This window comes from Myxine glutinosa, chromosome 14 (assembly GCF_964187855.1).
Source record: "Myxine glutinosa chromosome 14, kmMyxGlut1.1, whole genome shotgun sequence".
Classification (NCBI taxonomy): domain Eukaryota; kingdom Metazoa; phylum Chordata; class Myxini; order Myxiniformes; family Myxinidae; genus Myxine; species Myxine glutinosa.
Genome location: NC_136274.1, coordinates 22,170,679 through 22,187,810, shown reverse-complemented (window position 1 = coordinate 22,187,810; position 17,132 = coordinate 22,170,679). Strand labels below are relative to the sequence as shown.

Here is a 17,132-nt window from a genome sequence, read left to right as displayed (position 1 = left end):
CTGCATCAGGGCCTGGGCAGCTCACCATCATATAATCCACTATGAATTCTTCATTGTACAAGAGGGTGCTTGTGGATAATGTGAGGCTATCTGTTGGAAAGGTGAAGCTCAAGTGTAGGTGGACCTTGCAACTTGACAATGACCCTAAACATACCAGTAAATCCACCAAGGAATGGCTGAAAAGAAAGAAATGGAGGGTTCTGGAATGGCCAAGTCAAAGCCCGGATCTAAATCCCATCGAGATGTTGTGGGGGGATTTGAAACGAGCTGTGCATGCAAGAAACCCCTCAAACATCGCACAGCTGAAAGAATTCTGCATGGAGGAGTGGGCAAAAATTTCTCCCAGTCGATGTCAGAGACTGGTAGACAGTTATAAGAAACGCCTACTTGAGGTTGTTTCTGCCAAAGGGGGCAATACCACCTATTAGAGCCAAGGGTGTACTTACTTTTTCCACATGCGAAATTTGCATTTATGTTTATTTAAATTATACAATGGACTACAAAATGTAAATGTTTCATGATATTTGTTATATTATATCACCTTTATCTATCAATATTGTTGAAATGAAGATCAAATAGCTGTATGTTGAAATATGTTGAAAACGTCAAAACTTTACATGGGGTGTACTTACTTTTTCACGTGACTGTATGTGTAATGATGTAAAAATTAACTGATTCGATTTTGGGGTCAGGAGGTCAAAGGTCAGAGGTCATGTTAGGTAAAAATCCTGTTACTGCGATAACTTGTGAACCACTGATGGGAATCTGACCAAATTTGGTAGAAGTATGTATAATGAAGCAAAGATAGACATATTAGATTTTGAGGTCAAGAGGTCAAAGTTCAAAGTCTGTAATAGGTCTATAACTTGAGAACAGCTAAAGGGATCTAATTCAAACTTGGTACATATATTATAATTATGTAAAGATTAACTGATTAGATTTTGGGGTCACAAGGTCAATGGCTAAAGGTCAGCAGTCATGTTAGGTAAAAATCCTGTTACAATGATAACTTGTGATCCAGTGCTGGAATTCTGACCAAATTTGGTGCAATTATGTATAACTAGTAGGAGCACCCGCCGTTGCCGGAATGGGGGGGGGGGGTGGAGGAAGCAGGAGAGGGAGGAGTGAGGAGGGGAGAGTGGAAAGGGAGGGGAGGGGAGGTGAGGGAAGAGGGAGTGGTAAGATATACTGCTACTTATACATCTTTTGGGGGGGGGGGCTGGTTTTGACAAGCCCCTCCATTTTGGGGGAGGGAGGGAAGGGAAGGAGGAAAAATTTTCCCCGTGCAAAGAGTGCTTCATAGCCTCAGTGTTGCACAGGTAAAAAAGGAAATAGTAATACCCTTAGCCACCATCACCAGGTGGCGCTACACGATACACATTTATATAGAGAATTTACGCCCCTCTCCCGTTCCCACACACCCCCGAATGAGGCCACGGCCACATAGCCTATGTTACTCCCCAGACAAAGTTGTATTTGTATTTGTACCCCGAGTAAAGTATAAAACTAAAAGCGTTTATAGCTGGAGTACCCAGCGTTGCTCAAGCGAAAAAGAAACATTAACATATTTGAAATGAGGGCAAATATAATGGTAAAGCAATTACATCCAAATCAGAATCCATCACAAATGTCATATCATCATTTTACCTTTTCGTTGAATATATGCTGCTGAATGTGGCATTCATCACGTTTCTGAGTTAAGTATGATGACATTCAGGAAGAAGAAGAAGCCTTACCACCAACTTTGACCGCTTCCGGAATTGTTTTATTATTTGTGTTCAAATGTCTGGTAATTGTTTTGTGTTTATTTATGAGAATGGGTACTCGTATATAACTGCCATTAATCAAAAGCTCTTTGGCAATATTTAGCGATTTTTTTTTAATCCCCAAAAACGAACTTTATTTATTTATTTATTTTGCCTAAAACACTCCCAAGCATTCACTGATGAACCTCTGAAAGTTTGATGAAGATCCATTCAGCTATCTCTGAGAAAAACGGCGACACACACAGACCAACAGCTCTCTTATATAGTAGATGAGGCAAAGATGAACTTTTTGATTTTGTGGTCACAAGGTTAAAGGTCAAATGTCAGATGTCCCGTCAGGTAAAACTTCTGTTACCGAGCTAACTTGTGAACCAGACAAGGGGAATTTCACCAAACTTGGTATAATTATATATTATGATGCAAAGATAAAATGATTAGATTTTGGGGTCAAGAGTTCAAGGATCATAGATCATGTTAAGTTACAATTATGTCTTTACCGCAATAACTTAAGAATGGCTAAAGGTATCTAAGTTAAACTTTGTGCAGGTCTGTATAATGAGGTAAAGTTGAACTGGTTAGATTTTGGCATTAAAGGTGAGGATTGAGGTGATTTTGTGATTCTGGTGAGATCAGAGGTCATGTCAGGTAAAAATGTGATACTCGACACCAGCTGAATGGATTTAAATCAAACTTGGTACAAATATGTATATTTATGTAATAATGTGGGTGGAGGGATATCGGTCGACGTCGTGACGTCGTAGAGTGTCTTTCTAGGTTTAACATGGTACGTACTCATGCTTCCTTGCTTCCAGAATTTAAAAAGGACAGAGAACAGACAAACAACCATAAGTTGGTAATAACAGCACAGACTTTAGTGGGCCTAATTCCTCTTCCTGTGTCGAAGTTCCTTCTACGGGACCTCGTATTATATTTAAAGTGTTGCCACTTTAGTTATTGTGAGTAGTATGCTATAGAAGCAAAGACAAGAGGATGAAAAATGAAGTTAATAAGGAAAGGAAAAACAGCTTGCTTCACCAACCACAAATTCTCACTCCTGACACCACAAAGTATTGACAACGAAAGGGAAAAAGAAAGTTAGAATAGACAAAACAAAGATGTATGTACAAAGATGTATTTAAGACCTTTCCACAGAAGCAAGGAGACGAGATGCATGGTTGGCCGTGGGGGCATCATGGCCGCCCACGGCGTACAGGAAGCCGTTGCAGGCGGCGAGGCCCACGCCTCCACGGCGCGAGGACAGAGGTGCGCACGGGCTCCAGGAGTTGGTGTGAGGGTCAAAGCGCTCAACAGAGCTCAGACAAGAGCTCCCATCTCGTCCACCAGCAGCGTAAAGTCTGCAGGAAGCAAAGACAAGAAAGTAGATGGATTTTCTGCGAGCAAGACAGATAATGGGAAAGCATCTTATCTCGGATGATGTATTGACTGTGCAAGTAATCAGAAGGCCCTCTCTGATGCTGTGGCCCAAGGATTAATTGCATTGAGATTTAAGTGGCAGAATCTTGGACTAAATCACCGGGAACAAAATGCTTTATTTTTTATCTCTCCACCTGTGGAAATCGTATATAATCTTTTTCTCATCCAGTCATTATTCAGCTCCATACAAAGACGAATTTCATTGGTGAACATTATTCGCCTCACGTAATGGTAAGCAGAATGCCATTTACCATTTTGAGGAGTCAATTCCATAATTGTTGTGATCGTGATGTCATTCCGAGGTGGCCCTACCGAATTCTAGGTGCGCTCTATGATTCTAGAGAGGCGCTGGCAGGATGGCCTAAAGGCAGTCTGGCCTCGGCTTGAATCTTGGCCCAGATACAAACTGCCATCCTCGTGTCTAACGGCTTTGCCGGGATGGACGTTCAACTGGCGTACCGTCTGCCGACATTAGTTTGTGGACATTAAAGATCCAACGGTGTTCTTCGAATTGGCGAGCTGCGTTGGCACCCTGAACAAATTACAAATTTGTGGTCTAACCTACAAGGGTCAGCAGGGGCACTGGATTTGTATAAAAAAAGCTCATACAAATACTTCAAATATTCTAAGCTTTCAAGTTTTAACCACAAATCGCAAGTTGAAAGTTTTGAGTCTTGACCTGATCAGTATGATCGGTGCCGGGTGAAATTTAGACCACAATGTACCACATACTTGCCATTGAGCACCGACACCCCCACGGTGCTTCGGGCAGCGGCCATATTGGCAACGTAACGCCAGCGACGGGTTTGCGGGTCCCACCGCTCCACGGTACACAAGTAACTCCAACCGTCATGACCACCGATTGCATACATGGGGCCCTCCAGCACCGCCACACCTCAGGGAGCCACAGGCAGAAAGTGTGCATGGGTGCATGGTTAGACACATGAACAAGTGCATCATTAACCGGTAGTAATAAACATTATTTTTAAGATCTTAAAAATTGGAGAGGAACAATAATCCATAAGACACACACAACAATGGCAATTCAAGCAGTGAGCAAATCCTGGAAAAAAAAAAAAGGACAACAAAGCTGTGAATGCGAGCATATAGAGGAAAACGAGGAGAAGAAAAGGAGGGGGGCGGTGGGTTTGTAAGTGATGTTTGCTTACAATAACCTCCAATCTGTCCACCTGTTATTTTGCTAAACACTACTGACATTTACAAACAAGAGCATTTACTGGAAGTGTAACACCACTAAGAAGTTACTCTAGGCATATTGCGAGCCTTTGATGCAGTCTGGCACCTCGCCTTGCTCTCCAAACTCTCTGCCAATTAAATCTCGTAGTCTGCCAATCTCGTGTTCCTATGTCTCTCAAACAAATCTCAACGGGACCCTTTCTTCTCCTCTCCCTGTCAAGACTGGAGTACCCCAAGGCAGTGTTCTTGGCCCCATCCTATTCCAAATCTTCATCAATGATCTCACTGAATCTCTGAAAAATCCTCTTTATATTTTTGCTGATGACTCCACCCTCTGCCGTGACATCCCTCATCCTTCAGATCGGTGGGTGGCAGCCTCTTCCATCTCTGCAGACCTTGATAGGACCACAAGATGGTCAAACACTTGGAATATGTCTTTCAATCCAGAAAAACTTACACTCACTGTTTCTCCTGGAAAGACCATCTGGCAAACCCTCCCATCTACTTTTTAAAATAGTCCTCATGCAGAAGTTCAGCCATGATCTTTCTTGAGAAACCCACACTTCTAAGTTGGCCACCAAAGTCAGTCGCTGTGGTGAATATGAAGAATAAGAAGAAGAAGAAGAAGAAGCGCCTTCATAGGCATGGGGCATATTGGATGCCTATTTAGGGGCAAGCGCTCGGTGAGCGAGGGGGTCAGTATCTTGTCTACTGAATGAGTTCGGCAGAGATGAGCGCTGGCTCTTCTTGGTAAGAAGTCACTGGGATTGATGACTAATGTTCAGAATACTTGACTTTGCTTTATAATGCTTTATTAGCTTTGTAGGACTGATGATATTATTGCCTGTTGTGTAGGATGCCAAAGATCGATTTGAATAAAGCCTCATATCTTGAAGTGAGGTCTGGAAGCTTTTTCAATACAGTCGCTGACTGGGCATCCTCCATCATGAAAGGTCTTCCTCGGCATACCTGAGCTCATATCCACTGACAAGGCTTTCATCCGCAACTATCCCTCTGGGCTGGCGCTCCTGCCTCACACCTTGCTCAGCTTGATGCCATCGAGAGGCAAGATCAAGATCATTCGAATCTTCTGTAATGAAGCTCCTACAGCTACAGCTAGCTACAGCAGCTACAGCTATGGGTCTATCACTTCACCATCGCAGAGAGGTCGGTGGTCTCTCTGTTTTCTACCGCATCCTTTCTGGTCTTGCACCTTGTGCTCTTTCCATGCTCCAGAATCGTTGCTCAGCTCTCCTCCTTTGTTCCTCTTTTTCCCGCTTGTGGTACCAACTCCCACATTCTCTTCAATCTCATTTTTCCCTCCAGGTCTTCAAGAGAGCAGCTGTTCACCGCCATCTCAGCTGTTCACCAACTCTTTCCAAGTTTCCAGTTTTTCCTTTCTGAGAGTTTGCTTGTGTATCCTGACCCCTGACACGATTACCCCGGGTGAAGACACGAGACTGAAGATTAAGGAATTTGATTTTAAGTTTCTGGAAATCAAGCAAACGTGACTATTAGATTGTTGATTAAAGCCAGGCTGGCTCGTTTATCTTTTTTGCTGGAGGAAGTGATCCACCTGAGCTGATCTACAGGTCATGCCTCTCCATGCTTTTAATTCCCTTAGACTTGGAAGTTGGGCAGGCAATGAAATGCTGTTTACAGCAAAATTATCACCACCCAAAGTACACCAAAATGAATTTGGAAAAAGCTTTTTGATGCAAATGATCAAAAGTTTAAAAATTAATTTCTGCAGTTCAATTGAAAAGAGATATTTTCTGTCGTTAGTACCTTAATCTACCACCCATTGAACCTGTCTATCGTTAGGTTTTGGCTGCACTCGTCATAAAGAGTTTGACCAATGCATCCAGAGCTGAAGAAGGTTTCAAGTACCAAGACCGTGTCGGTGGGTTGACATCGCAGGCATTGAGGACCAGGAGCCACGGGAAGGGTCATAGCAGTCCACAGACCCAAGGGTTTTCAGACCCTCACGACCACCCACTACATACAGGTGTCCAGCAATAACTGCAGTTCCAAACTGTAACCGCCGGCCAGGCATGGCACCAGCCGGTAGCCATCGACTGGTACGCAGGTCAAAGCGCTCCATGGTGCTGGGGCCTGGTGTGACACATGCAAACAGGTGTGAATGTGAGCAAAGTGAGTATTAGGGTAAGTGATTGTGAGCTGTACATGAGAGTATCTGCAATGTGGTGCACACTTCACACCCTTCCCGGCGTCCATGCCGCCGACGGCGAACATCGCTCCTACGGTGGCAGCACGGGGACGTGTCCGTGGACTTTGCAGCAACTGGCGCATCTCTGGGACCAGGTGGTACTTCATGGCCTCGAGAACAAGACGTTGGCACTCCAGCTCCTCTCGGAAGAGAGGGTTTGTCTCTAGCTCGGCCAGGAACTGGGGTGAACATAGACATTCATTTGAATGACAAAACTAGTAAATATTCCCGTGACGAAAAGGCGAACCTTGTGCTATATAGGTCAATGGGGGAAAAGTTTACTCCAATTGAATGCATATAACTGAGCATGCTAAGGAACACATCCATTGTTATCCTGCGCTCGTGAAGCGGAGGAGAGCAGGGTTAAGCGATCGGTTTAATCCGTACCGATTGGTCCGATTGACAAGAAATCACCATAGGAACACCTCCGCCTGTAGAATTTTTTTACTGATAATTATGACGTCATAGGTCACGTGGTTCGGACACCATCTTGGAAAAAAGTTTCACCTCGATATTTCTGAAGCCGCTCAATGGACAAAAAAGGAAACGTGGCTCTTTGTCAAGTACTCCCAATGGGGAAAAAGATATGTTAATGATAATGTCATCGGTGCCTTCATTATGACGTCATAATTCGACAAGTACCATGCTTGATCTGATCAGTGTGAATTTTTTTTCCTGCAACTGTTAGTTCGATAGATATAAATTTTCACCATAGGAGCACGTCCTCCTGTAAAATATTTGAATGATAATTATGACTGAATTAGTCATGTGGTACAGGCGCCATCTTGAAAAATACAAAAAATGTTAAACCTCTATATCTCCGAAACCGCTCTTTGGGGAAAAAATTGAAATGTGGCTCATTGTAAAGTACTCCGTATGGGGAATAAGTGTTGTTAACGATGACGTCATTGGTGTCTTAATTTTGACGTCATAATTTGACAAGTACAACACTTAGTCTGATCAATTTTAAATTTCTTGAGCGTGATCGACACAACAACTATTTTAGAGAATGTAAATTTATGTCATCGGTCACATGGTCCGGCAGCCATATTGTTTCAAAGAAAAAAAACCTTTAAAAAAACCGAAGCTTTGTCTCGCACCAAGTTGACTTCATGGGTAAGTATACTATGAATACCATGCAGTTCATTTTTTGGGATTGGTGGCTTGTTAACACTTGTGTAAGGTAAGGCAATTGTGATGAGCTTTTGGCAGTACCTGTGGTGAGAGCAGAGGTAGTCGTACATGCGCGAGGAGGCGAGCGAGAACAGGGCGGCGTGCCTCCAGCTCATAGCGTGTCCACGCCATGAGTGCATTAAAGATAGTCTCCTCATCAGGAACATTTATGTCATCACTGGATAGCAGCTGTTCTACTTCTGGCGGAGGCAAAAGCATGAACTCCGGATGACCAATTACTTCTGTGAAGTGGTCCTGTCGTGAAAGGGGAATTGGGAAGAGGGAGGAAAGAGATCTGTCCTGTGAAACACCAGACATCACCACCTACTTTTCATACTCTAACCTACAGGGGGCACTGCATCAGTGGCACAGTTACGCCATCAGCAAACAATGCTACCCAAATCCATGTGCTGTAAACAAAATAATCCTAAAAGTATAAACATCTATCTATAATTCCAGTAATCTCTGTACGTTTGTACGTTTGTACGTCTGTACGTCTGTACGTCTGTACGTTTGTCTGTGACCGCTGTTTCTCGACAACTACCGGTCCGATATACTTGAAACTTGCCAGGTATATTGCTGGGGACCCGAGGATGTGCCTTTTCAAGGTTTGAAATTAATCGGACAAGTACTTACCGAGCTATGGCGATTTAGCCGTTCGCCGTTCGCTTTGCCGTTGCGAATGGACCAAACCATTCATGTAAATAGAGGGGGGGGGGGGGGTTCTGTGGTCGTTCGCTTTGGCTTTGCGAATGGACCAAACCATTCATGTAAATAGAGGGGGGGGGTTCTGTGGTCGTTCGCTTTGGCTTTGCGAATGGACCAAACCATTCATGTAAATAGAGGGGGGGGTTCTGTGGTCGTTGCGAATGGACCAAACCATTCACATCGAATCATCGAATCACATCGAATGGACCAAACCGTTCGCTTTGGACCAAACCATTGCATGTAAATAGAGGGGGGGGGGTTCTGTGGTCGTTGCGAATGGACCAAACCATTTCATGTAAATAGAGGGGGGGGGGGATATAATTTTAGATATATATATAGTACGGGCATTGGCAAGGAACGGGCACCCACGTACGGGCAATGCCCTAGTAGGGACAATACCCCTGGCGCTCACCTGGTAGAATAAACAGTATACTGCACTGACTAGAGGTATTCTAAACCAATTTCAATGGTTGCTAGAACACAGGGCAGCATGTAGCAATCATACTAACATAATCATAATACTTCAAACAACAAAAAAAAAACTATTTTGGGGGGCAACTCCCCCACCCCCTCCCACCCTGTGTACCTCCTCAGACCCCGATTTTTAAAATGCCTTGAACAAACATTGGTACATCATGGATGATGAAGGTTGTGGTGAAGTTTCATCGAAATTGTGTGTGTAGGTTCTGAGAAAAAAAGCAAATACCTATTTTGGGGGGCAAGACCGCCGCCCCCTATAGACCACCTTAGACCCCGATTTTTAAAATGCCTTGAACAAACTTTGGTACATCATGGATGATGAAGGTTGTGGTAAAGTTTCATCAAAATTGTGTGAAGGTGAAGCTTCTACCGACTCCTCTCCGGCCTTGCTCCACCCGCTCTGTCTGTGCTCTGTCCCCCAAATATTCCTACAGGACGCACAAGATCTGCCTGCAACCCTCTTATGGATAAACTGCCAAAATCAAGACTCTCTGCTCACCTTCACTCTTTCATTCCCCTTTTTCCCACCTCTGAAACAAACTCCCTCACTTTCTTCAATCCCTCTCCTCCCTCAAAGTCTTTAAAACAGCTGTTCACCACCATTGCGAAGTCCTTCCGGGCGAAGTCCTTCCTTGGCACACCTGAGCTCCACACCACATACAAGACTTTCATCCGCAGCTCTATGGAATACTGCTCTCCCCTCTGGGCTGGTGCTCCTGCCTCACACCTAGCTCGTCTTCACGCTGTTGAAACCAAAGCATTCAGAATCATTGGAATCTCCCGCGATGAAGCTAACTCCAAGGGCCTCTCACTCACTCACCGCAGGCAGGTTGGTGGTCTTTCTGTCTTCGACCTACTCCTCTCCGGCCTTGTGCCTCCAGCTCTCTCTGGGCTCTGTCCCCCAAATATTCCTACAGGTCGCACAAGATCTGCCTGCAACCCTCTTATGGCTAAACTGCCAAAATCAAGACTCTCTGCTTACCTTCACTCCTTCATTCCTCTTTCCTCTTTCCTCCCACCTCTGGAACAAACTCCCTCACTCTCTTTAATCCCACTCCTCCCTCCAGGTCTTTAAAACGGCTGTTCACCACCATCTCTTATCTTCCCCAATCTAAAACCTTGATCTTTTCTACCCCCACTAATTTCACCCCAATTCCAGTTTTTTGAGGTGACTTTTGACTTCTTTCCTGGAAGTCCTTGGTGTCCTTCCGTTTTATACCTATCCTGCTTCCCCCCAGGCCCTCTCCCTCCAAAAACATCTCCCGATGTCCCTGCTCTCAAATGTTGCGTTTGTGTGCTTCCTCCCCTTCTCTCCCCATCTTGTCGACCGCTCCCCTTTTTATATACTTTGTTTGCTTGTTTGTTTGATAAATGTTAGCTCTTTCACGAGCCTCGACTCTGTATACAACAAAAAAAATAAAAAATCTCTTGTCTTCCTCCCATCCAAAACCATGATCTTTTGCACCCCCGTTTATCCACCCCAAATCCACCTCCTTCAAATTCCGATTTATTTCCTGAAATCCCCTGTAGTCTCCATCTTGTTTATACTGGGTAACCACCCCAGCCCCCTCCCTTCCACAGATCTCCTGATGTCCTTGTTCTCTACTGTTGTTGTGCTCCCCTCTATCTTCCTCTCTTGTCTACTGCTCCCTTTATTATATGTTCCATGTGTTAGCTGTAATTCGAGCCTTGGCTAAGTCTACCAAAAAAGGCACACTTTTTTGAAAGGTGCTCAGGGGTCTTTGACGTCCAATACGGGACAACCGGCTTCACATCTCCTCTGAACGACGGCGCACTCAATGAAGCAACGATCTACCCAAGAAGATCCAGTATGACAGTTTGTAGTCAGTTCGGGAATCAAAATGTGGATTGGATTCAACATCTCGAAAGCGAGTTCGCACAAAGAGCAATCGGTTCATTTTCATCGATGTCATAGTTGTAGAAGGCGACCAGGTGGCCATCGGTTTGTATTTTCATCACCCAAAAGGAAACTCCAACTCCATTTGAAACATGCCAGTCCTCATTTCTTTGCCAAGGGTCGTCGGGACAAAACATCCACACTCCGTAATGGAAGTGGGAAGAATTTTCCATCGAGGCTTTTGTGGGAAGCATGAAGTCGAGTCTTTTCTGATATCGATTATGCTTCCATGAATGGGCATTGGAGCATGATGCGAGTCTGGCGGCAGGGATGGCACACTTATGTCATGGTTCCATCAAAAGCAGGATTTCGATGTCACATCTGGTGCAGTAAAAACGTTATTGTCACACTAAAACAAAGATCCGAGGGCAGAGAGGAGTCGTAGAGAAAGTGTAAAAGAAAATGACGAGTCACAACTGGGACAGTCGCTCGTCTCCCGATGGAGGGCAGTCGTCGTCGTGGTGCATTAAGTGATAAAGTTAATTTTTAGTTTGATTCAATGGCAAATTAGGGGCCCGTGCTGTCTGAAAGACCTGATAACACGATTGTATTCGCACAGTGAAAGGTATGTAGGAGGAGCGGGTCCAAAATTAATGAAAAACGATCCATTAGTATTTGTCCAGTAAAAGGATGCTTACACCCATTTAGACCCTAAAGGGGTTTAAAAGGGTCGATGGGTCTAAAGGGTGTAACGGGCTAAAGGGTTATATAGTGTTGAAACGGTCTTAAAATATCAAAAGGGGACTAAAGGTCAAAAGGGTCTATAGGGGGTTAAAGGGTCATCAGGAATCCAAAGGTCTATGGGGTTTAGTGAGTTTATAGTGCATAAAAGGGTCTAAATGATGTAAATGTCTGAAGGTGTCTAAAGGGTCTTTAAAGGTGTAAAAGGGATCTTAAAAGGTCGAAGGGGTTGAAAGGGTCTAAATGTCAAAAGGGTCAAAGCGGTCTAACAGGTCTAAAGTGTCGAAAGGGCCCTTAATTATCTTAAAGGGTCTAATAGTCTCAAGGTTATATGGGGTCTAAATGTCCAATTGGTCCATTCCAATAGTAGTTGGGGTCCAAAGGGTCTACAGGGCCTTAAGGGGTCTGTATGTTTTGAAGGCGTCTAAAGTGTCGAAAGAGTCTTAAAAGGGTAAAAGGGACGAAAAAAGGACTACAAGGACTGTCCCATCTCTGCTCCACCCCCCCCCCGCCCTTCCCCAAACAACCCCCCACCCCAACTTTCCCCAACTTCCCCCCCTCCCTCCCTTTATTTCCCGTTCTTCAAAGCAAGAGGGTATTAATGACAATACGAGGTTAAAATTTAACTAAGAGGTTAAAATTAAATCATGATTAAGATCAAATTAAATGAGAAGGTTAAATTAAGAGGCATTAAGAGGTTAAAATTAAATAATGACGAAGCATCGTTTTTTTTTTTCATTCACAATCCCGTGAGATGACAGAATCTCACGATATGTGATGGACATACAAACAGTATTGCCTTTTGAGTTAATTAGTTAATAATCTCACCACCTGCAGGAGAATTAAAAACGAGCTCCATTAGTTTTTGCGCATCGACGTCATGAATCATCATGCCGAGTTTCAAAATGATCCGTTGAGCTGCCTCCGAGGGGTCGGGAAAAAAAGAAAAAAATGTTAATGGAATCACTGACTACCTGAAGGACAATTGTTATGACTTTCAGAGCTTGTCTCGACTCTGTTATCGACGAGCTAACCAGACTTTTTTGAAAGGTGCTAAGGGGTCATGGTTAGAGCGTCCGCTCTGAGTCTGAGGTCAGCGGCTGAAACCGAGTCAAACCAAAAATATTAAAAATGGAACGTGCAACTTCCTTGCTTGAAGTCCAGCATTTAAAAATGATAAGAGCACGGACAATCCCTGCAGGTTGGCATATATGGAGAGAGGAACAGTCCTCCATAGGAAATGCCCTGCTGAGTGGGGTGAGAAAGACGGGGCCTTATTGATGTGACGTTTCTGGTACCCATAATGCCTGGGGAAGTGATGGCACTTCCCCAAAGCTCAGTGGCTGGTTGTCTCGTCAAACAGTCCTTTGTTGTCTCATGTATGAGAAGAAAAAGAACCGCCTTTCGAGGCCATTTTCCCCCGCAGAGCAGGGGTTGGCCTTTTTTGGGCACCGTGGTCCCCTTTTTGAAGCAATGTTTTATGGCCGGATGCCCTTCCTGCCGCGAGCCCTGTTGGTCGCCTCTTGCGACACACAGGGAATTACCAGTGAACTGGTACTCAATTTGCCGACCTCAGAAGGATGACAGGCTGAGTCAACCCCCCTGGCGTTAATTCAGCGATCGACCAGGATTCAAACCCCGGATCCTAGGATCCCAAGCCGGCACCCTAACCGCTAAGCCAACACCAGGCTTGTCTCATGTATGAGATTAAAGGAACATAGAGCACCATAGGTTGGCATCCATTGCGCAGAATTTGATGAGCCTAGTGGCCTCCTAGCATGTTGAAGTTCCTTTTGAGGGAAGTGAAATTATTATTGAAAAAAGTGTTCATAAAACAGAACCAGGTATTTCTCCCTAAAAAAGGGAGTTGTGAAATCGTCGTACGGTACTTGCATGCAACAACTCAAGTCTACACCAGTCTCGGATGATCCGGAGCATGGTTACCTTTGGGATGACCAATGATTGCTTCGAAATACCATTTGAATGCGTGCCAATGTCACAAAGTAACCACTACTTCCGGCCATGAATATCCCCCTGATTTTCAATCGGTTGCTAACTTTTACTGCATGGAAGAATAGAAGAGTGGGAAAAAAGAAAGAGAGGTAAATAAAGTTTTTGATGGGAGCAGACGAGGCTGACTATTTTGGGGCCAGGATCCAAAGAGTAATGGGAAAAAAGGCAGACGGTGTGGAAGGTGGTGGGAGGGATGTGCACAAACGATATTTTAAGGAAATTCCCCTCTGGACAGAGCAATTTGCCGAATTTATGACAGCAAAAATGTGCGTTCCTAACGGCTTTTCCATAGTTCCTATTAGACTGGAGCGGGAGGCAAGGTTGGTGTGGATAAGAAATGTGACATTTGCCTTTTCTGGTGCAACATTGCACAAATCTTCTCGACTGGTGATCCGTGTAGGGCTTTCCGGGTAGCTCACGAGGTAGTGCACTTGCCTCCATGCTGTGTAGTCTGTGTTCGATTCCCCACCTGAGGATAAACTCACATCGGAGCGGTGCTTCACGGACAGGGCCGTGCATCAATGAGCGCTTCATCCATCAGATCGGACGTAGAGCTGGGGACATGTCTGCCAGAATTGGTTGCTGCTGTGCGTTCGGATCTCACGGTGTCTCTCGACCTAGAGGAGGTGAGTTATTGGGGACACCCATGGCAGATTCCAAATTCCTGCTCCAGCTAACTGTGTAGCTCACGGTAGTCACAATCTAGCGGTGACCCTCAAAGCTCGACTCCGTCTGCACGAAAGCATCGGAAGCCAACCGGGATACAGTATCAAGCCATATAAGACGATTCTGCCATCATCCGCAATTGGACTGAACCACCCTGGACTGACACAGCAGCTGCCTAATTACAGTTGGTAGCTTTATATTATAAGGCAAGAGGATACTTTGTGCTTGTTAATTTGCTGATAAAGTATTCCAATGTCCAAACTAGAACGGCACTTGGTAGAGCGCATACCTCCGCCAGGCTGAACAGTTTATGTTTTCTATCCCAGTGATTGGCCGGATCTGGATTCAGACCTGAACAAAAATCGAATCGATTCTTCCTTGTCACACACACAACCGGTCCACCAAGTTTCGTCCAAATCCATCCATAACTTTTTTGAGATATCGCGCTATGTATCGGTTTTAGCCCCATCTCCCAATTGTGAAGAATCACTTAGAAATTAAATAATAATCGTATCCGAATCCATATTCAGATCTTCAACCAAATTGAATCGATTATTCCTTGTTACACACGCAACCTCTCCACCCAAATTTCGTCCAAATCCGTCCATAACTTTTTGAGATATCCTGCTATGTATCGTTTTTGGACCCATCTCCCAAATGGCGAAGAATCACTTAAAAAATTCTACTAGGCGGATCCGAATCCAGATCTTCAAAAAAATCTAATAATTTCGTCCTTGTCACAAACACTACATCTCTGCCAAATTTAGTCTGAATCCATCCACAACTTTTTGAGATATCTTGTTTACAGACAGACAGACAGACATGAAAAACTCACTCATAGAGTGACACTTGGCAAAAGAGGACAAAGCAGAATAGCACTCAGTAGAGCATCCTTTTGACCTCACAAATAATTGGTGGTTGAATTCAGTGTGCTGATATGAAAATCCAATTCAAATTTCAAGTGAATCGGATGAAAATTGAAGATTTTAGAAATTTGAAATTGTTGTTGACCTTTGGCCTATGTTGCTCTTTTGGCCTATGGTGATCTCAAAAATAGTTGGTGGTTGAATTCAGTTTGCTGATATGTAAATCCCATTCAAATTTCAAGTGAATCGGATGAAAATTGAGGATTTTAGAAATTTGGAATTGTTGTTGACTTTTGGCCTAAGTTGACCGTTTGGCCTATGCTGATCTCAAAAATAGTTGGTGGTTGAATTGAGTTCGCAGATATGTAAATCCCATTCAAATTTCAAGTGAATCGGATGAAAATTAAGGATTTTAGAAATTAGAAATTGTTGTTGACCTTTGGCCTGTGTTGACCTTTTGGCCGATGCTGATCTCAAAAATACTTGGTGGTTGAATTCAGTAAGCTGAAATGAAAATCCAATTCAAATTTCAAGTCAATCGGATTACAAATGAGGATTTTACAAATTTGAAAAAAAGTGGTTGACCTTTTGGCCTACGCTGATCTCAAAAATTGTTGATGGTTGAATTCAGATAGCCGATATGTAAATCCTTTTGAAATTTCAAGTCAATCAGATGAAAATTGAGGATTTTAGAAATTCAAAAAATGTGGTTGACCTTTGGCCTATGTTAACCTTTTGGCCTAAGCTGATCTAAAAAATAGTTGGTGGTTGAAATCATGGAGCCGATATGTAAATCCTTTTCAAATTTCACGTCAATCGGATGAAAATTGAGGATTTTAGAAATTCAAAAAAGTGGTTGACTTTTGGCCTATTTTGACCTTTTGGCTAAAGCTGATTTCAAAAATAGTTGGTGGTGGAATTCTGTAAGCTGATATGTTAATCCTATTCAAATTTCAAGTCAATCGGATTAAAATTCAGGATTTTAGAAATTTGAAATGGTTGTTGACCTTTGGCCTGTATTGACCTTTTGGCCTAAGCTCATCTCAAAAATAGTTGGTGGTTGAATTCAGTTAGCCGATGTGTAAATCCTATTCAAATTTCAAGTCAATCAGATGAAAATTGAGGATTTTAGAAATATGAAAATGTTGTTGACCTTTGGCCTATGTTGATCTTTTGGCCTAAGCTGATCTCAAAAATAGTTGGGGGCTATTCAAATTTCAAGTCAATCAGATGAAAATTGAGGATTTTAGAAATATGAAAATGTTGTTGACCTTTGGCCTATGTTGATCTTTTGGCCTAAGCTGATCTCAAAAATAGTTGGGGGCTATTCAAATTTCAAGTCAATCGGATGAAAATTGAGGATTTTAGAAATCCCCCAAAAAGTGGTTGACCTTTGGCCTATGTTGCCCCTTTGGCCTATGCTGATCTCAAAAATATTTGGTGGTTGAATTCAGTTTGCCGATATGTATATCCTATTCAAATTTTAAGTCATTAGGATGAAAATTGAGGATTTTAGAAATTTGAAAAAAGTGGTTGACCTTTGGCCTATGTTGACCTTTTGACTTTTTGACCTCAAAAATATATAGGATTTTGTCAGACCACGACCTCTACCATTTGGTGAAGTTTCGTGAAGTTCGGTTTCAAATTGTGACCTGTAGACAAGTCACAATTCTAACCCCCGCTCTAGCGGGGAAAATGGCCTTAAAACGATCATTCATTCATTCAGACAAGTATAAGTGAGCGGACAAACAAACAAACACACAAAGCGGAGTGATTAACATACTTGCAAATTTTTTTTTTTTTTTAGCCAAGTAACATACAGACGGGGATGAAAACACAACTTCCATCAACCTCCGGTGGTGGAGGTAATAAGGAACTTCCTTTGAATAAATTGCAAAAAAGAGAACCTTTGCAGAAGGAACTTGAACATTATCCTTCCTGATCGGCTTTCCAGTCAAGATAATGCCGAGCATGAGTGTAGCTCAATGGCGAGGGTGGTG

The 17,132-nt window shown here is 43.4% G+C and overlaps 2 protein-coding genes across 2 annotated transcripts in view; both read right to left on the bottom strand.

Moving 5' to 3' along the window:
- Nucleotides 1-17,132, bottom strand: part of CHM (CHM Rab escort protein) — a 1,037,168-nt gene that overhangs the window by 396,588 nt on the left and 623,448 nt on the right. The gene's annotated exons all lie outside the window — the stretch shown is intronic.
- The window catches only part of LOC137440019 (kelch-like protein 5), a 97,757-nt gene that overhangs the window by 8,907 nt on the left and 71,718 nt on the right, over nucleotides 1-17,132 (bottom strand). Inside the window, exons 5-9 of the mRNA XM_068136376.2 lie at nucleotides 7,843-8,055; nucleotides 6,620-6,806; nucleotides 6,288-6,512; nucleotides 3,933-4,095; nucleotides 2,909-3,121 (exon numbers count right to left, since the gene is read on the bottom strand). Of these exons, the coding sequence (XP_067992477.2) occupies nucleotides 2,909-3,121; nucleotides 3,933-4,095; nucleotides 6,288-6,512; nucleotides 6,620-6,806; nucleotides 7,843-8,055 (1,001 nt within the window). The remainder of the gene's footprint in view (nucleotides 1-2,908; nucleotides 3,122-3,932; nucleotides 4,096-6,287; nucleotides 6,513-6,619; nucleotides 6,807-7,842; nucleotides 8,056-17,132) is intronic.